Source organism: Carcharodon carcharias, chromosome 6, assembly GCF_017639515.1.
Source record: "Carcharodon carcharias isolate sCarCar2 chromosome 6, sCarCar2.pri, whole genome shotgun sequence".
NCBI classification, from domain to species: Eukaryota; Metazoa; Chordata; class Chondrichthyes; order Lamniformes; family Lamnidae; genus Carcharodon; species Carcharodon carcharias.
In genome coordinates this window covers 175,285,654-175,313,230 of record NC_054472.1, presented here as the reverse complement: position 1 = coordinate 175,313,230, position 27,577 = coordinate 175,285,654, and the positions used below count along the sequence as shown (strand labels likewise).

The 27,577-nt window shown below is 46.1% G+C and overlaps 1 protein-coding gene and 1 non-coding gene across 7 annotated transcripts in view; one reads left to right on the top strand and one right to left on the bottom strand.

Annotated features, from left to right (window-relative positions):
• The first annotated feature begins 1,642 nt into the window (after positions 1-1,642).
• Positions 1,643-27,577, top strand: part of LOC121278670 (centrosomal protein of 290 kDa-like) — a 31,482-nt gene continuing 5,547 nt past the window's right edge. Inside the window, exons 1-4 of one of the 6 annotated variants that reach the window (XM_041188988.1) lie at positions 1,643-1,846; positions 11,582-11,721; positions 13,727-13,810; positions 22,881-22,974. In XM_041188988.1, coding sequence (XP_041044922.1) covers positions 11,684-11,721; positions 13,727-13,810; positions 22,881-22,974 — 216 coding nt within the window. In that variant the 5' untranslated portion in view covers positions 1,643-1,846; positions 11,582-11,683. Of the gene's footprint in view, positions 1,857-2,121; positions 2,176-11,581; positions 11,722-13,726; positions 13,811-22,880; positions 22,975-27,577 lie in introns of those variants that run through there. The other 5 variants (XM_041188983.1, XM_041188984.1, XM_041188989.1 and 2 more) reach the window with 5 other exon arrangements.
• LOC121279460 lies at positions 12,441-12,690 on the bottom strand. The gene has a single exon (XR_005943401.1). It is a non-coding gene; the product is annotated as a small nucleolar RNA SNORA53 (small nucleolar RNA).

Here is a 27,577-nt window from a genome sequence, read left to right as displayed (position 1 = left end):
TCCCTTGTGCCTTAACTGGCCTATAATTTCTATGCCTTCCAGACTCACTTGCTCTCTCTTCTAATTTTGGCTGTGCATTTCCCCCTGCTGAACCTCCTCTCAGGTTCCCATCCCCCTGCCAAGTTAGTTTAAACCCTCCCCAACAGCACTAGCAAACCTCCCCGCAAGGATGTTAGTCCCATTCCGGTTCAGATGCAACCCGTCCACCTTGTACAGGTCCCACCGCCCCCAGAAATGGTCTCAATGTCCCAGAAATCTAAAGACCTCCCTCCTGCACCATCTTTCCAGCCACGCATTCATCTGGACTAACGTCCTTTTTCTATACTCACTAGCGCATGGCACCAGAAGTAATCCGGAGATTACTACCTTTGAGGTCCTATTTTTTTAACAAAAACAAAAATAGCTGGAAAAACTCAGCAGGTTTGATAGCATCTGCGGAGAGGAATACAGTTAACATTTCGACTCTGTATGAGTCTTCATCAGAACTAAGGAAAAATAGAAATAAGGTGAAATATAAGCTGGTAGAGGGGGGTGGGACAAGTAGAGCTGAATAGAGGGCCGGTGATAGGTGGAGGCAAAGAAGAGATTGCCAAATATGTCATAGACAAAAGGACAAAGGGGTGTTGACGATGGTGATATTATCCAAGGAATGTGCTAATGGGGACATTAAGGGTAGCTAGCAGGACATGCAAGTGGCAGATGGCCCTAGTGGGGGTGGGGTGGGGGGAAGGGATCAAAATGGGCTAAAAGGGGGAGATAAAACAATAGATCAAAATAAATTTTAAAATAGGTGGGAAAAGAAAAATATATTTTTTTAAAATTATAAATTATTGGAAAAAGGAGGATCGGAAAGCGGTTGGGGATGGAGGAGAGAGTTCATGATCTGAAGTTGTTGAACTCAATATTCAGTCCGGAAGGCTGTAAGGTGCCCAGTTGGAAGATGAGGTGCTGTTCCCCCAGTTTGCGTTGAGTTTCACTAGAACATTGCAGCAAGCCAAGGACGGACATGTGTGAATGAGAGCAGGGTGGTGTGTTGAAATGGCAAGCAACAGGGAGGTCTGGGTCATGCTTGTGGACAGACTGAAGGTGTTCCGCAAAGCGGTCAACCAGTCTGTTTCAGATTTCCAGCATCCGCAGTATTTTGCTTTTATCTTCCTGTTTTTTAATCTGTTTCCTAGTTCCCTAAATTCCGCTTGCAGGACCTCATCCCTCTTTTCACCTATGTCAGTGGTACCAATATGCACCACGATCTCTGTCTGTTTGCCCTCCCACTTTAGAATGCCCTGCAGTCGCTCAGTGACATCCTTCACCCTGGCACCAGGGAGGCAACAACCCATCTTGGAGTGATGTCTACGGCCACAGAAACGCCTGTCTGTTTCCCTTACTATCGAGCCTCCTATCATTATTGCCCTTCCCCTCTTTTTCCTCTCCTCCTGCGCTGTTACTCCTCCCGGTGGCAAGGGGCGCCCTGCTGCTTCTCCCAGTGACAGGGGGTGCGCTGCTGCTCCTTCCAGCGACAGGGGGCGCGCTGTTACGCCTCCCCGCGACAGGGGGGGGAGGGGGGCGCTGCTGGTCTTCCCGGCCACCGGGAGCGCGCTGTTACTCCTCCCGGCCACCGGGGGCGCGCTGTTACTCCTCCCGGCCATCGGAGGTGCGCTGTTAGTCCTTCCGGTCACCGGGGGCGCGCTGCTACTCCTCCCGGCGACAGGTTGATCGTTGGGCGGCCGCACGAACCGCTGGAGCCGGGCGGCCTGAGGCCCCCCCTCCTCTTCCCTTGAGTAAAACCGCCGCCTGTGGTTGTTCCTCACTCAGCGCCGTTTGTTATGGACATCCCGCCTATACACAGGTGCCTGCAAGTGAGTAATGTCGGTGCCGGGGGAAGCTCTCCTAAGCTGATAGCGGGCTTTCGGGGCTTTCCCCCGGCGCGGTTACTCTGCACCGCCCGAGGCCGCTCCTGGACCAGAGTTATACTCCCGACAGGGCCACTGTGGAATTAAAAAACAAAAAAACTGCGGATGCTGGAAATCCAAAACAAAAACAGAATAACCTGGAAAAACTCAGCAGGTCTGGCAGCATCGGCGGAGAAGAAAAGAGTTGACGTTTCGAGTCCTCATGACCCTTCGACAGAACTTGAGTTCGAGTCCAAGAAAGAGTTGAAATATAAGCTGGTTTAAGGTGTGTGTGTGGGGGGCGGAGAGATAGAGAGACAGAGAGGTGGAGGGGGGTGGTGTGGTTGTAGGGACAAACAAGCAGTGATAGAAGCAGATCATCAAAAGATGTCAACAACAATAGTACAATAGAACACATAGGTGTTAAAGTTAAAGTTGGTGATATTATCTAAACGAATGTGCTAATTAAGAATGGATGGTAGGGCACTCAAGGTATAGCTCTAGTGGGGGTGTTTTTTTAAATAATGGAAATAGGTGGGAAAAGGAAAATCTTTATAATTTATTGGAAAAAAAAGGAAGGGGGAAACTGGGGATGGGGGAGGGAGATCACGACCTAAAGTTGTTGAATTCAATATTCAGTCCGGAAGGCTGTAAAGTGCCTAGTCGGAAGATGAGGTGTTGTTCTTCCAGTTTGCGTTGGGCTTCACTGAAACAATGCAGCAAGCCAAGGACAGGCGTGGGCAAGAGAGCAGGGTGGAGTGTTAAAATGGCAAGCGACAGGGAGGTTTGGGTCATTCTTGCGGACAGACCGCAGGTGTTCTGCAAAGCGGTCGCCCAGTTTACGTCTGGTCTCTCCAATGTAGAGGAGACCACATTGGGAGTAACGAATGCAGTAGACTAAGTTGGGGGAAATGCAAGTGAAATGCTGCTTCACTTAAAAGAGTGTTTGGGCCCTTGGACAGTGAGGAGAGAGGAAGTGAAGGGGCAGGTGTTGCATCTTTTGCGTGGGCATGGGGTTGTGCCATAGGAGGGGGTTGAGGAGTAGGGGGTGATGGAGGAGTGGACCAGGGTGTCCCGGAGGGAGCGATCCCTACGGAATGCTGATAAGGGGGATGAAGGGAAGATGTGTTTGGTGGTGGCATCATGCTGGAGTTGGCGGAAATGGCGGAGGATGATCCTTTGAATGCGGAGGCTGGTGGGGTGATAAGTGAGGACAAGGGGGACCCTATCATGTTTCTGGGAGGGAGGAGAAGGCGTGAGGGCGGATGCGCGGGAGATGGGCTGGACACGGTTGAGGGCCCTGTCAACGACCGTGGGTGGAAAACCTCGGTTACGGAAAAAGGAGGACATGTCAGAGGAACTGTTTTTGAAGGTAGCATCATCGGAACAGATGCGACGGAGGCGAAGGAACTGAGAGAATGGGATGGAGTCCTTACAGGAAGTGGGGTGTGAGGAGCTGTAGTCGAGATAGCTGTGGGAGTCGGTGGGTTTGTAATGGATATTGGTGGACAGTCTATCACCAGAGATTGAGACAGAGAGGTCAAGGAAGGGAAGGGAAGTGTCAGAGATGGACCATGTGAAAATGATGGAGGGGTGGAGATTGGAAGCAAAATTAATAAATTTTTCCAAGTTCCGACGAGAGCATGAAGTGGCACCGAAGTAATCATCGATGTACCGGAGAAAGAGTTGTGGAAGGGGGCCGGAGTAGGACTGCAACAAGGAATGTTCCACATACCCCATAAAGAGACAGGCATAGCTGGGGCCCATGTGGGTACCCATAGCCACACCTTTTATTTGGAGGAAGTGAGAGGAGTTGAAGAAGAAATTGTTCAGCGTGAGAACAAGTTCAGCCAGACGGAGGAGAGTAGTGGTGGATGGGGATTGTTCGGGCCTCTGTTCGAGGAAGAAGCTAAGGGCCCTCAGACCATCCTGGTGGGGGATGGAGGTGTAGAGGGATTGGACGTCCATGGTGAAGAGGAAGCGGTTGGGGCCAGGGAACTGGAAATTGTTGATGTGGCGTAAGGTGTCAGAGGAATCACGGATGTAGGTGGGTAGGGACTGGACAAGGGGAGAAAGAAGGGAGTCAAGATAACGAGAAATGAGTTCTGTGGGGCAGCAGCAAGCTGAGGCGATCGGTCTACCGGGGCAGTTCTGTTTGTGGATTTTGGGTAGGAGATAGAAGTGGGCCGTCCGAGGTTGGGCGACTATCAGGTTGGAAGCTGTGGGAGGGAGATCCCCAGAGGAGATGAGGTCAGTGACAGTCCTGGAAACAATGGCTTGATGTTCAGTGGTGGGGTCATGGTCCAGGGAGAGGTAGGAGGAAGTGTCTGCGAGTTGACGCTCAGCCTCCGCGAGGTAGAGGTCAGTGCGCCAGACAACAACAGCACCACCCTTGTCAGCGGGTTTGATGACAATGTCAGGGTTGGACCTGAGAGAATGGAGTGCAGTAAGTTCAGAGAGAGACAGGTTAGAATGGGTGAGAGGAGCAGAGAAATTGAGACGACTAATGTCGCGCCGACAGTTCTCAATGAAAAGATCGAGAGAAGGTAAGAATCCAGAGGGAGGGGTCCAGGTGGAGGGAGAATATTGGAGATGGGTAAAAGGATCCGTTGAACTGGGAAAGGACTCCTGCCCAAAGAAGTGAGCCCGGAGACGAAGACGGCGGAAGAAGAGTTCAGTATCATGCCGAGCCCGAAATTCATTGAGATGAGGGCGTAAGGGATGAAACCAAGTCCTTTGCTGAGCACTGAACGTTCAGCATCGGAGAAGGGAAGGTCAGGGGGTATAGTGAATACACGGCTGGGGTTGGGATTGGAAGAAAGGGTGGGGACGGAGGGACAGGCAGGGGTGGAGGGTCCTAGATGGGTGTTGGTGTCGATGAGTTGTTGGAGCTTGTGTTCCTTAGCACTTGAGAGAAAGAGAAAAAGTTTCTTGTTGAGGCGTCGGATGAGCCGAAGGATAAAATGAAACTGGGGGCACGCGCTGTACCTTGCGGAGGCTGACCGTCAACTCGCAGACACTTCCTCCTACCTCTCCCTGGACCATGACCCCACCACTGAACATCAAGCCATTGTTTCGACGACTGTCAGTGACCTCATCTCCTCTGGGGATCTCCTCCCACAGCTTCCAACCTGATAGTCGCCCAACCTCGGACGACCCGCTTCTATCTCCTACCCAAAATCCACAAACAGAACTGCCCCGGTAGACTGATCATCTCAGCTTGCTCCTGCCCCACAGAACTCATTTCTCGTTATCTTGACTCCCTTCTCTCTCCCCTTGTCCAGTCCCTTCCCACCTACATCCGTGATTCCTCTGACACCTTACGTCACATCAACAATTTCCAGTTCCCTGGCCCCAACCGCTTCCTCTTCACCATGGACGTCCAATCCCTCTACACCTCCATCCCCCACCAGGATGGTCTGAGGGCCCTTAGCTTCTTCCTCGAACAGAGGCCCGAACAATCCCCATCCACCACTACTCTCCTCCGTCTGGCTGAACTTGTTCTCACGCTGAACAATTTCTCCTTCAACTCCTCTCACTTCCTCCAAATAAAAGGTGTGGCTATGGGTACCCGCATGGGCCCCAGCTATGCCTGTCTCTTTATGGGGTATGTGGAACATTCCTTGTTGCAGTCCTACTCCGGCCCCCTTCCACAACTCTTTCTCCGGTACATCGATGATTACTTCGGTGCCGCTTCATGCTCTCGTCGGGACTTGAAAAAATTTATTAATTTTGCTTCCAATCTCCACCCCTCCATCATTTTCACGTGGTCCATCTCTGACACTTCCCTTCCCTTCCTTGACCTCGCTGTCTCAATCTCTGGTGATAGACTGTCCACCAATATCCATTACAAACCCACCGACTCCCACAGCTATCTCGACTACAGCTCCTCACACCCCGCTTCCTGTAAGGACTCCATCCCATTCTCTCAGTTCCTTCGCCTCCGTCGCATCTGTTCTGATGATGCTGCCTTCAAAAACAGTTCCTCTGACATGTCCTCCTTCTTGCTTAACCGAGGTTTTCCACCCACGGTCGTTGACAGGGCCCTCAACCGTGTCCGGCCCATCTCCCGCGCATCTGCCCTCATGCCTTCTCCTCCCTCCCAGAAACATGATAGGGTCCCCCTTGTCCTCACTTATCACCCCACCAGCCTCCACATTCAAAGGATCATCCTCCGCCATTTCCGCCAACTCCAGCATGATGCCACCACCAAACACATCTTCCCTTCACCCCCCTTTTCGGCATTCCGTAGGGATCGCTCCCTCCGGGACACCCTGGTCCACTCCTCCATCACCCCCTACTCCTCAACCCCCTCCTATGGCACCACCCCATGCCCACGCAAAAGATGCAACACCTACCCCTTCACTTCCTCTCTCCTCACCGTCTCACCATCCAAGGGCCCAAACACTCCTTTCAAGTGAAGCAGCATTTCACTTGCATTTCCCCCAACTTAGTCTACTGCATTCGTTACTTCCAATGTGGTCTCCTCTACATTGGAGAGACCAAACGTAAACTGGGTGACCGCTTTGCAGAACACCTGCGGTCTGTCCGCAAGAATGACCCAAACCTCCCTGTCGCTTGCCATTTTAACACTCCACCCTGCTCTCTTGCCCACATGTCTGTCCTTGGCTTGCTGTATTGTTCCAGTGAAGCCCAACGCAAACTGGAGGAACAACACCTCATCTTCCGACTAGGCACTTTACAGCCTTCCGGACTGAATATTGAATTCAACAACTTTAGGTCGTGAGCCCCATCCCCCATCCCCTTTCTGTTTCCCCCTTCCTTTTTTTTCCAATAAATTATATAGATTTTCCTTTTCCCAACTATTTCCATTATTTAAAAAAAAACACCCCCACTAGAGCTATACCTTGAGTGCCCTACCATCCATTCTTAATTAGCACATTCGTTTAGATAATATCACCAACTTTAACACCTATGTGTTCTATTGTACTATTGTTGTTGACATCTTTTGATGATCTGCTTCTATCACTGCTTCTTTGTCCCTACAACCACATCCCCCTTCCACCTCTCTCTCTATCTCTCCGCCCCCCACACACACACCTTAAACCAGCTTATATTTCAACTCTTTCTTGGACTCGAACTCAAGTTCTGTCGAAGGGTCATGAGGACTCGAAACGTCAACTCTTTTCTTCTCTGCCGATGCTGCCAGACCTGCTGAGTTTTTCCAGGTATTCTGTTTTTGTTTACTGTGGAATTTCCCTGATAACAGCCACTGTGGAATTAAAAAGATCTTACAACAGTCACACTCTCAATGTTATTGGATCAGAGTGTTGGACAGTCCGTCAATTTCTATGGCTGTAGAGTGTGTAACACTTCAGACACCCAGCATTATGTAAGGGCATTTATGGGTTATAGAGCCAAGGTCAATAGATGGAGTTAATATGCAGATCAGCCATGATCTCATTGAATGGACAGAATGGGCTCGAGTGGCTGAATGGCCTCCGTTGTTGCCATTCGTCGGATAGAGGGGGAGATGGGCTAGGAGCAGGGACGGGATTAATTTCGGGAGCAGGCCAGAGGCAAAGTCCAAGAGAGAGGATTTTATGGGACTTTTGACGATCAGCAGAGAGAGGAGTGTTGAGACAAAGGTGGTTTAGGAAGCGATTTCCAGAGCGTTGGCGGGAGAATGGAGAGGCCAGGGAATGAGCAGCAGACTGATGCAAGGTCGAAAATATGATGGAAAGTCAGGAAACCGGGAGCAGTGAAGGTTGGAGGAAGATTTCTTAGAGCTGTTCAACATTATGAAGTGTTTTGATACACAAGAAGAAACTTTCTAGGGGCTGGGAGGTCAGTAAGCAGACAACAGATAAAAGAGACAAAAGAACCAGAGGGGGAGAGGAAAATTCTTCTTACACAGCGAGTTGTGTTCCTCAAAATAGCGATGGAAGCAGATTCAATTGTAACTTTTAAAAAGACAATTGGATATAAACTTGCATAGGAAAATGTTGCAGGTGTATGGGAAAAGAGCAAGGGAACGGGACGAATTGGATAACTCAGAGCTGGCACAACTCAATAGGCCGAAGGGCCTCTTCTGTATGCTTCTTACGCATTCCTTAGTAAAATGGGGGCTGAATTGTAAAGATTTGTAAATCCATAAATTCCTTCACGGGATATCAGAGGTGTAGTTTAAAAAATTGGATGTTGAGCTAAAGAAGGTGATATTAGGAAGGGTGACTATAATATTGACCAAAGAGATGGGTTTTAAAGGAAAATGAAACTGAGAGGCAACGGTGGTTAAAGAAAGACGGAAATTGTATTTATATAGTGCGTTTCACAATCTTGGGCCGCCTCAAAGTTTTACAGACAATGAAGTGCTGTTATAGGCAGTGAATTCTTAAGCTGAGGGCTGGGTGAGCCAGAGTGGGCAAAGGAGAAGGCAAGGTGCACAAAAGGCCAAACCTCAAGAAAATTGGTTCGGAAAGGAAGGGATTGTATTGCTGGTGGAAAGGTTTTAAACACAAGGCTGAGAATTTTAAATTCAAGGTGCCAGGGACCAGCTTCCTATGTAGCATAGCAAGGATGAGAGTGATAGGTGAGTAAGGACTTGGTGTGGAATAGAAACTGAACTTTAAAGACAGTGAGGCTGGCTAGGGTAGCATTGGAATGGTCCGGTCTGGGTGCTGGGATAAGGCTGAATGAGGGTTTCAACAGCAGATGTTGAAAGTAGGCGATATTTGTGATGGTGAGGATATAGTTTCAGTAGTTCCCGTTCGGGATCAAATACATTGCTGAGATTGCGAACAGTCTGGTTTAAACTGAGCAGTTAATCGAGGAGGGATAGCAGTGGAACCAAGCACGGGTCGATCTCAGAGCCGGACATTAGAAGGGATTGTGTAGTCAACCATGTCAAAGCCTACAGAGGGTTAAGGAGGGATATTGGAGGAATGGTCACAGTCACAGAGGATATAATTGTGTGGGATAGTAAGTACAGTACATCCTTTAAATTCCCTTGAACAACTCCATGGGAGATCAGCATATGCTTGTATAGTCAGCGTAGAACTACTTCACAGTGCAAATATACTCCCAGCTACAATCCAAAATTAGAAAGGCAAATTATAATTACACTTGGATGTTTCTCAATTTAAATAGAAATAGTATAAAAATATATACATTGACTATTATGTGTAACCAAGGTACTCATAACAACACAAATTTCATAGCTACAGGATGGGTTTGCTTTATCAAAGCAAGTGATAAAGATTAGATTATTCTGTCCCTTCGAACGAAGACTGGGATTGTGTAACGTGGCAACGAATAACCCATGGGCTGAATCCAAACTGCAAGATCTTTCAATTTTGCTCTTGGTTGCTCTGTTTCCTTTGCTTAATTTTGACATTGGAAGCTTCTATTGACTTTTCACATTTTCTAGGTCTGGATTGGAAAAGGCTGTTTCCTGATTGGTTTAAAAGTGCTGCTCCTTCATTGGTCTAATGGATTTCAGCATAGGCAAATATGAGGACGTAAAAGGGATAGACTGGAGTAATTTCAAAATGTTGAAAAGCTGGGAGGAGTGGAGACCCAAAGAGACTTGTGGGGTCAGGATATATAAATCGTTTAAAATTTCATGGAGAGTTACAGAAAATAACCAAAAAGGCTGATGGCATGTTGGTCTTTATAGCTAGAGAACTGGAATACAAGGGTTTTTAAAAAAAATTCTCCCAATGTTTCTTTACTGGTTATAAAAATATTGAATACGGGAAATTGGTTTTGTTGAATAACAGTCAAAATCATCCATTTGGTTTTAATAGGAACTAGATTTGCTAGAATGATCCCTGTACTCCAAGGGATAAATTACGTGGAGGGATTACACAAACTCTGGTTGTATCGACTGGCCTTTGAAAGGTTAAGGGGTGATTTCATCAAAGTTTCCAAGATATTAAAGGGAACACATCGGGGAGGTAGAGAGAAACTATTTCTGCTGCTTTGGGAGTCTAGGACTGGGAGCGTAGTCTAAAAATTGGAGCCAGATTTTTTTGTACTCATTCATTCACATGATGTAGGTGAATGGTTAGGAATGATGGTTAGGCCAGCATTTATTGCTCATCCCTAATTGCCCTTGGAAGGCAGTGGTGAGCCACCTGCTTGAACCACTGCAGTCCACCTGGTGTAGGTACACCCACAGTGCTGTTAGGAAGGGTTTTGACCAGATGACAGTGAAGGAACAGTGATGTAGCTCCAAGTCAGGATGGTGAGTGGCTTGGAGGGGAACTTGAAGGTGGTGGAGTTCCCATGCGTCTACTGCCCTTGTCCTAGATGGTAGGGGTCAGGGGTTTGGAAGGTGCCATTGAAGGAGCCTTGGTGAGTTGCTGCACTGCATCATGTAAATGGTACACTGTGCATTGGTGGTGGAAGGAGTGAACGTTTAAGGTGGTGAATGGGGTGCCAATAAAGCTGCTTTCTCCTGGATGGTGTTGAGCTTCTTGCGTGTCGTTTGAGCTGCACTCAGCCAGAGTATTCCATCACACTCCTGACTTGTGCCTTGTAGACAGTGGACAGGCTTTGGGGAGTCAGCAGGTAAGTTACTCCCTGCTGAATTCCTAGCCTTTGACATGCTCTTATAGCCACAGTATTTATTTGGCTAGTTCAGTTCAGTTTCTGGTCAATGGTAACCCACAGGAAGTTGATAATGGGGGATTCAGTGAAAGTAATGCCATTGAACGCCAAGGGGTGATGGTTAGATTCTCTCTTGTTGGAAACTTGTGTGCACGAATGTTACTTGCCACTTATCAGCCCCAGCCTAGATATTGTCCAGGTCTTGCTGCATATGGACATCGACTGAGGAGTCACAAATGGTGCTGAACATTTTGCAATCATCTGCAAACATCCCCACTCCTGACCTTCTGATGGAAGGAAGGTCATTGATGAAACAGCTGAAGATGGTTGAGCCTAGGACACCAGCCTGAGGAACTCCTGCAATGATGTCCTGGGACTGAGATGATTGACCTCCAACAACCACAACCATTTTACTTTGTGTTGGGCATGACTCCAACCAGTGGAGAGTTCCCCCTGATTCTCATTGATACCAGTTTTGCTAAGGCTCACTGATGCCACACTTGGTCATATGCTGCCTTCAGGCTGCCTCAAGGACAATCACTCTCACTGCACCTCAGGAGTGAAATTCTGAAATATGTATACACAAATAATGGCAGAGATTTGGAACTCTCTTCCACAAATGACAGCTGGTCCTAGATCATTTGTTAACTTTAAAACTGAGGATTGTTTAAATTTGCTGGGTTTGGTTGAGTAAAATGGCACTGACAGAATGTTAGAGCACTAACATTAAGATATGGTAGAGGAAGCCAAAACACAGATCTGATCAGACCCTAATGCTGAATTACCAACCTTAGAAATGTGGGAAAATTGAATGTGATATGTGTCCCAGGGTTATGACTGCACATTTTCAATGGGTTGCCTCAAGGTGTCATTGATGGAGGCCTATAGGAGTAGACTTGCCTGTCATCTCAGTCATAGACAGGATCTAGCTCAGGGAGGCGAGAGTTAAGCGAGAAGGAAAAATAGTTTCATATCACCAAACAAGAAATTTACAAATACACTTGAAAAGCGCAGATTCCTTTCCCTGGTAATAGAAAGCTACAAAGGTGTCATTAGAAGTAAGCTTGAGGAGTGCTATATGTGAATCACGCTAACTCCACTTCCATGTGTTTCTATAGCTTTGTGCTGAAAATGAGCATGTACAAAGAAAGTTGAAGAAACTTCGGCTGAAGAATGAACAGTTGGAGAGTGAGCTTTCAGATATCCACGGAAAACTACGAATGCAACAGCTGATGAGGGATTTTGTAACTACCAGAGAGTAAGAGGCATCCAAGAAAAACTTGCATTTCCTGCAGCTGCACAAACATACACTACTTAGGAATTCTTAAGCATTGCAGTTAAATTGAAGGTGTTACATTACCATTTATACCTATATATAAGGCAACTCATATAATACAGCTTACCAAAATTCCACCCAGGGAAAGGGGAAAAAAACGATGACTGTTGTATAAAGTGACAATCATCTCCTAAAACTTCAACCACCCAAACTGGGGGCATGGTAGCATCGTGGTTATATTATTGGACTAGTAATCCAGAGACTGGACTAATGAAGTGGAGACATGAGCTTAAATTCCGCCGCAGAATCTAGGGAATTTAAATTCAGTATTGCTGAAAAAAGAGAAATGCTGTCAAAACTTTTTCCATTCATCAGGACAGACACAAGACACATTCCTTTTGCCTGCACGGTACAGGACCCTGCATATGAATATATGTAGCCTCTAGCAAGTGTAAGTGAGCTACATTGAGAGCTTGACTGATAACCCTTAAATTGATTGTTAGTATAATTCTTTGCATACTTGGGAATGTTTGCCCAATCACAGAATCACATCTAAAGTTAGACATTATGTTCTGAGTTTTGCAAACATAACCCTGCAGGTGAAAGAAATATGTCCAGACATTGCACCTTTTTTGAATAAACAAAAGTATTGTTGAAAAAACATTTAATTGCAATATTTAAACCAAATGAATTTTGATAAACGTGTCTACACCGCAGCAAGGTCCTGATGGCAGAAACAGCCTGGAGTAACAGGTTATTCACATCAGAACAGAGTGGCAACTGTACATGTATATTACTTGATCATGCCAATGACTCAAGCACTGACTGTACAACCCACTAAAGTTGATGAATGTCTCCTGCCAGCACATTGGAGAACTCAACACCAGGCTGTGCTGATATCTACCAGCAAGGCAGAACAATATTTCCCTGGTGCATTCACCATGGCAACATCTTGACAAATCAGTGCCGACTTGCCAACCAATCAGAACCCCTTTTCTCATGTATGATAAATTGTTGTTCCCTTTGAAATTTGGTATTCTTGCATCAGGCCTGATGAGTGTAAGATGAAAAGCTTTGACACTATGACATTTTTTCAGCAATACTCAAATTTAAATTCAACTAATTAAATAAGTCTGGAGTGAAAAGTTAGTATCAGTAATGGTGGCTATTTAAATGCAGAATTGGCATAAGGGGAGGAAATCTGCTGTCCTTACCCGGTCATCCTATGTATGACTCCAGATTCACAGCAATCTACTTGCCTCTTAACTGCCTAGCAAGTCACTCAGTTATATTCAAAAAGGTGGTTCACCACCGTCTTCTCAAGAGCAATTAGGGATGACGAATAAACGCTGGCCTTACCAGCAATGCCTACTTCCAGGGAATGAATTGAGCCATTTAATGTTGGCTGTATCAACAAATTTGTTTTTGTTCTCTTATTTCTCATTGCATTTCATATTCTTGATTAGTTTAAATGACATTTTGTTGACCTTATAGTTAATCTGTCATCTGAAGGTCTTGTGCCTACAATTAGTGATGATTCAGCATCTTCCTTTTTAATCCTTCTGTAAAGTTTAGGTGTAACTAAATATATGTGTCTTGATTTGAAAAGGGACAACTTGTCTACCTTGAGTCCTCAAATAATGAATCTCTACCCTCTACAATGCCAAATATAGTAGGAATAGAAACAGAAAATGCTGGAAAAGACTCAGCAGGTTTGGCAGCATCTGTGGAGAGAGAAACAGAGTTAACATTTTGAGTCCGTATGACTCTTCTTCAGGGCTCTTCAGAGTAGGAAAAGACCAGGAATTTATACCTATAAAAGGAATTGGAAGGTGTATCACCTCAGGTTGTGTGTGTGCACTAGTTACGATCTGTTTACAAATTGTTAATGGAAGAAGGTTGGATACAGGTTTATTGTAATCATTGTTGGGCTGATGTCGAAGACATCAAACAGATACTAAATGTCTCAATTTCGAATGTTTTCAAGTGCTCAAATACAGACAGAGCCTCAACCGTGGCATAGAGCAGGTGTTAAAGAGGGCAATGTTTCAAAGGCAGATGAAAGGAGCAAGTAAGTATGTTAATTATTGTTTTCAAAAATAATTGTGTATTGAGCAGAAAGAGGTAACAAAACTTTGTCTAAAATTAGAGCCAATGAATTTGAAGCAGAATGAAAGAAAAGTGATCCAATAGAAGCCAAGGAGTTAGAATTGATGCACAGCTTTAACCATTATGTCAGGCCACAATTGCTCCAAATTCATATTGTAAGCCATCATTTATTTTACCTGTCCCTCCACTGCCACCATCACCTCATCCTCCATAAACTCGGGAATAATTGTTAACCCCTGTCTGAATAAAACACAGTGACAGTTAAATTTTTATCAGTCTCTGAATTTTGAAGAAACTTCTAAGAGAAAGGCCAAGGCTTTAAGGAATTAATGTTGATAGTTACTGAATACATACAAGTTTATCTGGATCGTGCCCATGAAGTTGTGTGTTTTTTTTATTCGTGGGATGTGGGCATCACTGGCTAGGCCAGCATTTATTGCCCATCCCTAATTGCCCTTGAGAAGGTGGTGGTGAACTGCCTTCTTGAACTGCTGCAGTCCATGTGGTGTAGGTACACCCACAGTGCTTTTAAGGAGGGAGTTCCAGGATTTTGACCCAGCAACATTGAAGGAACAGCGATATATTTCCAAGTCAGGTTGGTGAGTGGCTTGGAGGAGAACTTCCAGATGGTAGTGTTCCCATGTGTCTGCTGCCCTTGTCCTTCTAGATGATAGTGGTTGTGGGTTTAGAATGTGCTGTCTAAGAATCCTTGGTGAGTTGCTGCAATGCATCTTTTAAATGGTATACACTGCTTTCACTATGCGTTGGAGGGAGTGAATGTTTGTACATGGGTTGCCAATCAAATGGGCTGCTTTGTCCTGGATGGTGTCGAGCTTCCTGAGTGTTGTTGGAGCTGCATTCATCCAGGCAAGTGGAGAGTATTCCATCATACTCTTGACTTGTGCCTTGTAGATGGAGGACAGGCTTTGGTGAGTCACTTGTCACAGGATTCCGAGCCCCTGACCTGCTCTTGTAGCCATATGGCTATGTGTAAGTGATTGTTGGTTTCAGACAAGTAGTAATTGAGGAAAAACAAGATGATGTTGTGTTTACTTTTTGTATAAGTATGACGTGTTAAATTTTTTCGTACAAAGAATAAGGAGGTCAGACACTGCTTGGATAGTAAGAGTGCACTTTTTACTCAAGATCTTTTGTAGGCTTGGGAGTCTGATGTAACCATTTTTTAAAAATTAAAAAGTCGTTTTTAAAAAATGCTTCTATGCAGTGTTTTGCAGTATGATTTTTTATTGCAGTCTTCCATCGCAACTTCTAATTTTTTCCTTGTGAAGCATTGTAAAGTAAATATGCGATGATAATTGGAGAGGCTGTTGCTGAGGTTTCAAAATTGTGCCGTGAAATGCAACAGGAATACATTTCTGCCAACAATTAAATTAACCAGAATTGTATATGTAATCCAATTGACACAGCAGCTATTAATCTGACTTTCAATCCCAGCAAGGCAACCTGGAAGCACTTTTTCACGCAATAGTATGAGAAACCTGTAGCACTGGGGGCACTGGAGTGCATTATCGACAACCATAATTGAATTCTAATTTGGCATGTGTCACGATCCTTGGCCAGACCCCAGGATGTGGGGGAGCTCCGGTTAGGGACCAATAATGTTTTGATTCAGGTCGATAAAGGTTGAGATTCAAAACAGCCACTTTTGGAATAAAGCCTCAAAATTCCACGGGTTTTGAACAAATAAAAACAAACATTATCATACAAGTTCAGAAAGATAAAACAATTTGTAATATGTATCTTATACTCTAACATTCAGGGTAAGTATGAGGCACGTGTGAATTAACAGACAAGCTGTGGTCGAACACACCACGATACAGAGTAAGTAACATGTGCAACCAAGACAGAGTCCATGGATTTCTCAAGAACCAACTGACATCAGTAAACACCAAGTCAAACAATTTCATTGAAACTCTGTCACATGGGGAATTCCCAGCTTCACCTTTGTTGAACTCTCCTTGGATTTCCTGCCAGAAGTCACTTCCACTTGGACTACCTCAATGATTCCTCACCTCCCAGGGTTTCAGTCTTGTTTCCCCTTGATTCCCAAGTCTGTACTTCAGCCTCTACTTACTCACGTAATTTCAGCTCTTTGCTAGACAGCTAGATTCACTGAGCTGGTACTGCCTGTGAGTTTCTCCGAACTCCTGTCTCCCAGCTGTATCCAGATATATATAAAAGTCCCAGGGCTTCCCCTGAGCTGTCTTCAATTACGATGGTTCTCCTGAGCTCCTTCTTACTTAACCGGCACCTGTTCCTGTCCCTGTCTCTGTGACACTTGCAGGCTGACTTCCTGAAACTGACTGCCTCAAGAAAAGTGGTTCACTGACCCTTGAACTGATCTGGGGACCTATCAAGACACTCCCAGAGGGTCCTGCCCTTGTTACTAGGCCGGAACCAATGTAACAAGGATTGGAACATCCTGTACCTTAAATGTTACAATCTTCACAGACTGCTAATTTAGGACCCAGGGACACAATGAATTGAATTCATAACACATGTTAAGTTCCCTTTTAATTTTTGGTTGTTCGACTATTAATGCTGCCCATTTAAGGAAGGAGCACTTATTACCTCTAATTGAAAACCTGACAGTCATGGTTAAAATAATGGTAGAAATCTGCACTTCATCATTTCAAAAGGATGTGGATGCTGGGACAGTTCAGATTCTCAGAACTGAGGTTGATGAGATTTATTTGGGTAAAGGTATTGAAATATATGGAAAAAAGTACAGAAAAAGAACTGAGGTATTGATCATAGAATGATGGAACTGGCACTAAGGGTTGAATGGCTGACTCTTATTCCTATGCTGTTATGTTTTTTTCAAGTTGGCTAATATCAGAATTTTTGGACGCTTTGTATGTTAGGAAAGAAATTGTGTTGCATGGTCCCTCAATAGTGTCTCAACCTACTGAAGACATATTTAACTATCTTGAAGAGCAGTGACGAGAGAAATACAGCAGCTATTCCATGCCACCAGCATCTCAAAGCAGCAATGAGATGAATGGCTAATGACCTGCTTTTGGTGGTGATGGTTGAGGGACAATGTTGTTCAGGGCAGCTGGTGAGCTATCTGCTCTTGCTTGAATTGCCTCATGGAAGCTTTAGGATGCACCCAAACTACTGGAACAGACATGTGGGTAGCCTAGTGGTTATGGTACTGTATTAGTAGTCCATGGGTCACACAATGATCAGTTGTAGAATTAAAATCAAAAAATCTGGCTATCTGTTGGTTATTAATGAGTATCCTGCCACTTTTAAAAAATTCATTTATGGGATGTGGTTGTTGCTGGCTAGGCCAGCATTTATTGCTCACCTCTCAATGCCCTTGAGAAGGTGGTAGTAAACAGCCTTCTTGAACCACTGCAGTCCCTGCGCTGTAGGTACACCCAAAGTGCTGTTTGGAAGGGAGTTCTAGGATTTTGACCCAGCGACAGTGAAGGAATGGTGATATATCTCTAAGCCAGTATGGTGAGTGGCTTGGAACGGAACTTCTGTGTGTTAGTGTTCCCATGTATCTGTTGCCCTTGTCCTTCTAAATTGTAGTGGTTGTGGGTTTGGAAGGTGCTGCCTAAGAAGCCTTGGTGAGTTGCTGCAGTGCATCTTGTAAATGAGCCGTACGGACTCGAAACACTAACTCTGTTTCTCTCTCCACAGATGCTGCCAGACCGGCTGAGATTTTCCAGTGTTTTGTGCTTTTAATTCAGATTTCCAGCATCTGTAGTATTTTGCTTTCACCCTGCTGCCACTGTTCTTCAGTGGTGGAGGGAGTAAATGTGTGTGGAAGGGGTGCCAATCAAGTGGGATGCTTCGTCCTGGATGGTGCAAGCTTTTTGAGTGTTGTTGGAGCTGCGCTTATTCAGGCGAGTGGAAAGTATTCCTTGACACTCCTGACCTGTGCCTTGTAGATGGTGGACAGGCTTTGGGGAGGGGGGTACTTGCCACAGGATTCCTAGCCTCTCACCTGCTCATGTAGCCACAGTATTTATATAGCCAGTCCAGTTCAGTTTCTGGTCAATGGTAACCCCCAGGATGTTGATAGTGAAGGATTCAGCAACAGTAATGCCATTGAATATCATGGGGAAATGGTTAGATTCTGTCTTGTTGGAGATGATCTCTGCCTGGCACTTGTGCCCAAGCCTAGATATTGTCCAGGTCTTGCTGCATTTGGACATGAACTGCTTCAGTATGTGAGGAATCGCAAATGGTGCTGAGCATTGTGCAATCATCAGCGAAGGTCCCTACTTCTGACCTTATGATGGAAGGAAGGTCATTGATAAAGCAGCTGAAGATGGTTGGGCCGTGGACACTCCCCTGAGTAATTCCTGCAGTGATGTCCTGGACTGAGATGTTTGACCTCCAACAACCACAACCATCTTCCTTTGTGCTAGGTATGACTCCATCCAGTGGAGAATTTTTCCCCTGATTGCCATTGACTCCAGTTTTGCTTGGGCCCGTCGATGCCACATTTGGTTGGTACTGCCTTGATGTCAAGGGCAGCAACTTTCACATCACTTCTGGGCTTCACTTCTTTTGTCCATGTTTGAACCAAGGCTGTAATGAGGTCAGGAGCTGAGTGGCCCTGGTGGAACCCAAATTGGGCGTCGGTGAGCAGATTATAGCTAAGCAAGTACCACCTGATAGCACTGCTGATCACCCCTTCCATCACTTTACTGGTGATCGAGAGTAGACTGAGGGGCAGTAATTGGGCAGGTTGGATCTGTCCTGCTTTTTGTATACAGGACATACCTGGGCAATTTTTCACATTGCCAGGTAGATGCCAGTGTTGTAGCTGTACTGGAACAGCTTGGCTAAAGGCGCAGCAAATTCTGGAGCACAAGTCTTCAATCCTATTGCTGGAATTTTAACAGGGTCTATAGCCTTTGGACTATCCAGTGCCTTCAGCCATTTCTTGATATCATGTGGAGTGTATTGAGTAGACTGAAGACTGGCATCTGTGACGCTGGGGACCTCCGGAGGACGCCAAGATAGATCATCCTTTCGGCACTTCTGGCTGAAGATTGTTGCGAATGTTTCGGCCTTATCCTTTGCACTGATGTTTTGGGCTCCCCCATCATTGAGGATGGGGATATTTATGGAACCTCCTCCTCCAGTGAGTTGTTTAATTGTCCACCACCATTCACGACTGGATGTGGCAGGACTACAGAGCTTAGATCTGATCTGTTGGTTGTGGAATTGCTTAGCGCTGGCTATCACTTGCCGCTTATGATGTTTGGCATGCAAGTAGCCTGGTGTTGTAGCTTCACCAGGTTGACTCCTCATTTTTAAGTATGCCTGGTGCTGCTTCTGGCATGCCTTCCTGAAAATTTGAAGATGGTACCTAGCCTCCATAAGGACTGTCCGGTGGTCATTCCTACCGATACTGTCATGGACAAAGAGATCCACGGCAGGCAGGTTGATGAGGATGAGGTCAAGTATGGTTTTCCCTCTTGTTGTGTCCCTTGCCACCTGCCGCAGACCCACTCTAGAAGCTGTGTCCTTTAGGATTCAGCCAGCTTGATCTATGGTGGTGCTACTGAGCCACTGTTGGTGATGGACATTGAAGTACATTCTGCCCCCTTGCCACCCTCAGTGCTTCCTCCAAGTGGTGTTCAGCATGGAGGAGCACTGATTCATCTCCCTCCAGACTCAGCAGAGGTGGCAGCACAGTGGTATACAGTTGGGAAGGAGTTGCCCTCTGAATCCTCGAATCCGGACCCCATGAAGTCTCATGGCATCAGGTTAAGCATGGGCAAGGAAACCTCCTGCTGATTGCCATGCACCCCCCCACCCCCCGCCCCCCCAGCTGATGAATCAGTGCTCCTCCATGTTGAACACCACTTGGAGGAAGCGCTGAGGGTGGCAAGGGCGCAGAATATACTCTGGGTGGGGGATTTCAATGTCCATCACCAAGAGTGGCTCAATAGCACCACCACTGACCGAGCTGGCCAAGTCCTAAAGGACATAGCTGCTAGACTGGGTCTGTTGTAGGTGGTGAAGGGACCAACAAGAGGGAAAAACAGACTTGACCTCGTGACATAGATTACAAAAGTAGGGAGGTCATGTTGGAGTTGTATAGAACCTTGGTGAGGCCATAGCTGGAGTACTGTGTGCAGTTCTGGGCGCCACATTATAGGAAGGATGTGATTGCACTGGAGGTTGTGCAGAGGATGTTGCCTGGGATGAAACATTTTAAGTTATGAAGAGAGGTTGGATAGACTTGGGTTGTTTTCGTTAGAGCAGAGAAGACTGAGGGGCGACCTGATCAAGGTGTACAAGATTATGAGGGGCATGGACAGGGTGGATAAGGAGCAACTGTTGAAGGGTCAGTCACAAGGGGACATAAGTTCAAGGTGAGGGGCAGGAGGTTTAGGCGGGATGTGAGGAAAAACTTTTTTACCCAGAGGGTGGTGACAGTCTGGAATGCGCTGCCTGGGAGGGTGGTGGAGGCGGGTTGCCTCACATTCTTTAAAAAGTACCTGGATGAGCACTTGGCATGTCATAACATTCAAGGCTATGGGCCAAGCACTGGTAAATGGGATTAGGTAGGTAGGTCAGGTGTTTCTCACATGTCGGTGCAGACTCGATGGGCTGAAGAGCCTCTTCTGCTCTGTGACTCTGTGATTCATCCTCATCAACCTGCCTGCCGCAGATGCATCTGTCCATGACAGTGTCAGTAGGAGTGACCACCAAACTGTCCTTGTGGAGACAAAGTCCTGCCTTCACATTGAAAATACCCTCCATCGTGTTGTGTGGCACTACCACCGTGCTAAATAGGACAGATTTCAAACAGGTCTAGCAACTAAAAATTGGGCATCCATGAGGTGCTGTGGGCTATTCGCAGCAGCAGAATTGTACTTGAACACAATCTGTAACCTTATGGCTCAGCATTTACCCCCACTCTACCATTAACATCAAGGCAGGGGATCAACCCTAGCTCAATGAAGAGTGCAGGAGGGCATGCCAGGAGCAGCACCAGGCATATCTAAAAATGAGGTGTGAACCTAGTGAAGCTATGACACAGGACAACTTGCATGCCAAACAGCATAAGCAGCGAGTGATAGTCAGGGCTAAGCAATCCCACAACCAACGATCAGATCTAAGCTTTGCAATCCTGCCACATCCAGTTGTGAATGGTGGTGGACAATTAAACAACTCACAGGAGGAGGAGGCTCCACAAATGTCCCCATCGTCAATGATGGAAGAGCCCAGCACATCAATGCAAAAGATAAGGCTGAAGCATTTTCTACAATCTTCAGCCGGAAGGGCTGAGTTGATGATCCATCTTGGCTTCTTCCGGAGGTCCCCTGCATCACAGATGCCAGTCTTCAGCCTATTCAACACACTCCATGTGATATCAAGAAACGGTTGAAGGCACTGGATACTGCAAAGGCTATGGACCCTGTCAATATTCCAGCAATAATACTGAAGACTTATGCCCCAGAACTTGCTGTACCCCCAGCCAAGCTGTTCCAGTACAGCTACAATACTGGCATCTACCCGGCAATGTGGAAAATTGCTCAGGTATGTCCTGTACACAAAAAAGCAAACAAATCCAACCCAGCCAATTACCGCCCCATCAGTCTACTCTCAATCATCAATAAAATAATGGAAGGGGTCATCAACAGTGCCATCAAGCGGCACTTGCTTAGCAATAACCTGTTCACTGATGCCCAGTTTGGGTTCCATCAGGGCCACTCAGCTCCTGACTAGCCTTGGTTCAAACATAGATAAAAGAGGTGAATTCCCTAGGTGAGGTGAGAGTGACTGCCCCTGACGTCAAGGCCGCATTTGACTGAGTGTGGCATCAAGGAGCCCTAGCAAAACTGGAGTCAACGGGAATAAAGGGGAAAATTCTCCACTGGTTGGAGTCATACCCGGTACAAAGGTAGATGGTTGCTGGTGTTGGAGGTCAGACTTCTCAGCTTCAGAACATCACTGCAGGAGTTCCTCAGGGTAATGTCCTCAGCCAACCATCCAAAGCTGCTTCATCAATGACCTTACTTCCATCATAAGGTCAGAAGCAGGGATGTTTTCTGTTGATGTTCAGCACCACTCACAACTCTTCAGATACTGAAGGTATCCAAATGCAGTAAGATGTGGACAATATCCAGGCTTGGGCTGACAAGTGGCAAGTAACATTCACGCCACACAAGTGCCAGGCAATGATCATCTCCAACAAGAGGGAATCTAACCATCGCCCCTTGACCTTCAATGGCATTACCATCACTGAATCCCCCACTATCAATATCTTGGGGGTTACCATTGACCAGAAACTGAATTGGACTGGCTATATAAATACTGTGGCTACAAGAGCAGATCAGAGGCTAGGAATCCTGCGGTGAGTAACTCACCTCCTGACTCCCCAGAGCCTGTTCACCATCTACAAGGCACAAGTCAGGAACACTCCCCACTTGCCTGGATGAGTGCAGCTCCCACAACACTCAAGAAGCTGGACACCATCCAGGACATACAGCCCGCTGAATTGGCACCATATCCACAAGTATTCACTTCAACCATCACCGACGCACAGTAGCAGCAGTGTGTACCATTTACAAGATGCACTGCAGGAATTCACCAAGGCTCCTTCGACAGCACCTTCCAAACACATGATCGCTACTATCTAGAAGGACAAGGGCAGCAGATAGATGGGAACACCACCACCTGGAAGTTCCCCTCCAAGTCACTCACCATCCTGATCCTGATATATATCGGCATTCCTTCACTGTCCCTGGGTCAAAATCCTGGATTTCCATAACAGCATTGTCGGTGTACCTACATGATATGGACTGCAGTGGTTCAAGAAGGCAGCTCACCACCACCTTCTCAAGGGCAACTAGAGATGGGCAATAAATGCTGGCCCAGCCAGCAAAGCCCACATCCCATGAATAAATATGAAAAAAAGCAATTCCATACCACGTGGTTGAATCTTAATGCCCTGAGGGTAGCAGAATGTATTATTTCAGAAATGGTGATCCTGTCTGGAACTAAATATAGTATCTTTGTTTATGTAGTCGACTGCTACAGATGTACAGTGCCCTACAGAAACGTTTTGAAAAAGAAATCAAAACCACCAAGGAACAGAATGAAACCATCTCTAAACTCACTGTAAGTTCTGTATTTTTGTGTCACAACTGCATCATGTCTCATTCTTTTTGTTGAACTGATGAGTATACTTGAGATATTGTTGGCTTGGAATGGTATAGAATTGACAACTTGACCTGTAAGAGTTAACAAGATGCAGAACCTGTACTGAATTTGATCTAAAACAAGGCTGCAGGCTTATTTATAATGGCCTTTTATTTTGCTCTTTCTCTCAGACAAACATGCTCACTCTCTCTCTTTCACAGACATACACCCACTCACCATCTCTCTTTCACAGACACACACACACTCACCCTCTCTCTCTCTCAGACACACATGCTCACACTCTCTCTTTCACAGACACACACACGCTCACCCTCTCTCTCTCTCAGACACACATGCTCACCCTCTCTCTTTCACAGACACACACACATGCTCACCCTCTCTCTCTCAGACACACACACCCTCACCCTCTTTCTCAGACACATAAACACTCACCTGATCTCTTCTCTTTCTCTCAGTCACACACACACTTACCCTCTCTCTCTCAGACACATACATGCTCACCCGCTCTCTCTCCCTCTCTGTGTCAAACACAGACACACTCACCCTCTCTCTCTCTTGCACACACACACATGCTCACCCACTCTCTTTCAGACACACATACTCACTCTCTTTCTCAGACACACATGCTCTCTCTCTCTCTGTCTCTTTCAGACACACATACTCACTCTCTCTTTCTCAGACACACATGCTCTCTCTCTCTCTCTGTCTCTTTCAGACACATACACTCACTCTCTCTCGGACACACACACGCTCACCCTCTTTCTTTCAGACACTCACTCACCCCTCCCTCTCTTACTCACCCTTACCCACTGATCCACCCACTCACCCATCCCACCCTCACTTACTCACTCATCCATCCTCACTTATTTTCCTTCACTCACCAATTGGCTGCAGGGACAGGGAAGGTGCAATGAGAGCAGGAGAGAGGCCTGAAGTGAGATCTGAGGCCTAGCGGCGCCCAAACGCGAGTGCCCACTGAGAGGAGCGCCGAGAGCCAGTTGAATGTGGGGAGGAACCGGAGAAGCCGTGGGAACGCGGGGAGGAACCGGGGGAACATGAGGAGGAACCGGGGGAATGTAGCCGGAGCCGGGCCCAAGTCCTGTAAGCCGAGGGGGAAAGCGTGGTGAGTGGAGGCCTTGCGCTTTCTAGAGTTCCGAGTGTTTCCACCAAGCATAGCCTGGTTCTCTTCCATGTTTGCTGCTGATAGGCTCACTATTGAACCGACCAACTGCAAACGCAGGAGAGAAACAGGCTGTGATTGGAGGAGCAGTCCCCTACTGGCATTTTCAACAAATGCTCCAGGAGCCACCTGGAGTGCAGGTTGCGGGTTGGACAAGCCAGATGTTGATGAAAGTTTCAGCAGCAGATGAACTAAAACGGGGACACAGTCGGGAATGTTATTGAGGTGGAAGAGGGCAGTCTTACTGGTACATAGATATACGGTCAAGTACAACACCAAGCTGCAAACAGTCTGGTTCAGCCTCAGATGGTTGCCAGGGAGAGGAATGGAATTGGTGGCAAGGGAATGGAGTTTATGGCGGGGATTGAAGACAGTGTTCTCTTCACTGTCATGCTTCTTGTCCTAGGGTACATGATGAGCAGAAATTTCCTCCATTCCCAATAGACATTGGGAAAACAATGACTTCAGCCTTTGCTGTGTTCTACCTGTTAGTGACTTTCACATTTCTCATTTGTTTTTTTTTATCCTATTGCCTAATTGTCGCTCACTTTAAGTTTTTCCGAGTGCATTAGACATCTTTAAACACACTGGTTACTACAATATTTTTGCTTAAACTTGAGACTGTTGGGATAACCTTTGGATTGTAAGTAATCTTCTAACTCGACCTCTGCTCATGCCACTGTTATCTGTTCACATTGGAGTACTTTATTCAGGTTAAACATCACAGATCTCAGCTGCAAATGGAGGGGAGGAGGAAGAGTGGAAGTGCTATAGTAGTCGGGGATTCCATAGTTAGGAGAGCATTCCTGTGAGCTTTCACTCAATAACAGTTTGCATTTATGTCATGCATTTATGTAAGAAGTCCTAAGGTGTTTTCAAAGAAAATTTTACACCGGGATACTAGACCAGGTGACCAAAAGCTTGTTCAAAGAGATAGGTTTTAAGGAACGTCGTAAAGGAAGAGAGGTGGAGAAACGGAAAGGTTTAAGGAGGGAATTCCAGAGCTTATGGCCTAGAAGCTGAAGGCAGACCCACCGATGGTTAGTAAGTTAGACTAGCTTGATAAACAAGGAACTGCCTGGTAGTGGCAATTAACTGTCAATCAGCTGAAAGCAGTTGCCTCAGTTGGTGTTAATTACTGTAGCAGGAAGCTAAGCTATCTAGTGACTCATCAGAGGGTCTATAAAAGAGACAGGCTTTTCAAACCGCATGATTGGTAAGGGATGCACGGTGAGACAGGCAACTACGCCTGAGTGAATCAGAGGCTGAGTGAGTAGCGAATTAGGTTCATGTGGGAATTCGGTGCACGGGGAAAAGAGGTGTGGTATACATAGGAATTATTCTAAGTTAATTAAGAAGTATTTAAATTAAGCCAACTAAACAACATTACAAAGCCCATAAAGCAGTGGGAGTTCAGAGAGAGAGAGAGAGTGAGCCGGGAGTTTACAGATAAAATCTAAAATTGATGTTACAGGAGTCCCGTAAGTTGATTGGTTGGTAAGTATAAGCCTTTCTGGACTTGGCACAGAGGAGCCAATTGGCGAGTGACAGATGAGTTATTATGTTATATCATACTGTAGTAAACACTTTATAGATAATGGCTAAGGTATGTTAGTGCAGCTCGACCATGTGGAATGTGCATCCTGCTGAATGTGGGAGGTCGTGCAGGCACAAAGATCCCTTGATGACTATATCTGCAGGAAGTGTCGCCAGCTGCAGAAACTTGAGCTCCGGGGTGTGGAGCTCAAGTGGCGGCTGGAGTCACTGTGGTGCATCTGCAAGACTGAGGATTACATGGCTAGTACGTTTATAGAGGTGGTCACACTGCAGCGAAGAATTACACTGGCAGAGAGGGAATGGTGACTGCCAGGGTATCTAAGAGAAGCAGACAGACAGTGCAGGAATCCCCTGAGGCTATCTCGCTCTCTAACTGCTTGTCCATTTTGGATAATGGTGAGTAAGATAGTTCCTCAGAGGACTGTAGCAAGAGGTAAGTTCTTGGCACCACGGGTGGCTCAGCTGCAAATGGAGGGGAGGAGGAAGGGTGGAAGTGCTATAGTAATAGGGGATTCCATAGTTAGGAGAGCAGACAGGTGTTTCCGCAGCCTTAGACGTGACTCCAAGATGGTGTGTTGTCTCCCTGGTGTCAGGGTCAAGGATGTCACAGAGCAGCTGCAGGACATTCTTTTGAGGGAGGGTGAACAGCTTGAGGTTGTGGTCCATATTGGGAGCAATGACATAGGTAGGAAAAGGGATGAGGTACTGAAAGCAGATTTTGGGGAATTAGGAAGGGAATTAAAAGCAGGACCTCAAGAGCAGTAATCTCAGGATTACTCCCAGCGTCATGTGGTAGTGAGCATAAGAATAGGAAGATTGAACAGTTCAACACATGGCTGGAGAAATGGAGTAGGAGGGAGGGATTTAGATTTCTGAGGCAATTGGGGCCAGTTCTGGGGCAGGTGTGACCTGTACAAGAAGGATGGGTTACACCTTAATAGGACTGGGACTAATGTCCTCACTGGAAAGTTTGCTAGTGATGTTGGGGAGGGTTTAAACTAAATTGGCAGGGGATGGGACCCTGAGGGGAAATTCAGAGGGTAGAGGAGAAACACTGGCAGTGGGAAATAGAGAATTATTAACTGATAAGGATATAGCAGACAGTAGTATCAAGGTAGATAGAATACCTGGAGAGTTTGATAGAATTAGAGTAGGCAAATAAAGTCATTAGACGATGTCAGAGTATAGGGAATGTAAAAAAGGCCTAAATCAGGGCTAATGTGCACCTGTGTGATTGCACGGAGTGTGGTTGATAAGACTGAACTGCAGGCACAGGTTGACAAATAGAATTATGATATTACTGCTATAACAGAGACCTGGCTCAAAGAGGGCAGGACTGGGCGTTAAATATTCCTGGATACAGGCGTTTAGAAGAGACAGGAAAGGAAGAAAAGAGGGGGTGGAGAGGTGGTGGGTGCTGTGGCAGTATTGATTAAATATGGCATTACAGTACTAGAGAGAGGATGTTCCAGAGGGGTCAAGGACAGAATCTCTCTGGCAAGAGGTAAGGAATGAAAAAGGTGCAATAACATTGCTGGGTGTAGAATATAGACAACCAACTATTTGAAGGAATGCAGATAAATAAATTTGCAAAGAAATTACAGAGAGGTGCAAGAACTACAGAGTAAATATAATGGGGGACTTCAATTATCTAAACATAGACTCGGATAAGAATAGCGTAAAGGGACAAGAGGGGTGAGAGTTCCTGGAATGTATTCAAGATAATGAGAGGGAAGGCACCGCTGGACTTCGTTCTGGGGAATGCATTGGCCCAAGTGGATCAAATATCAGTGGGATAGCACTTAGGGGACAGTGACCATTCTA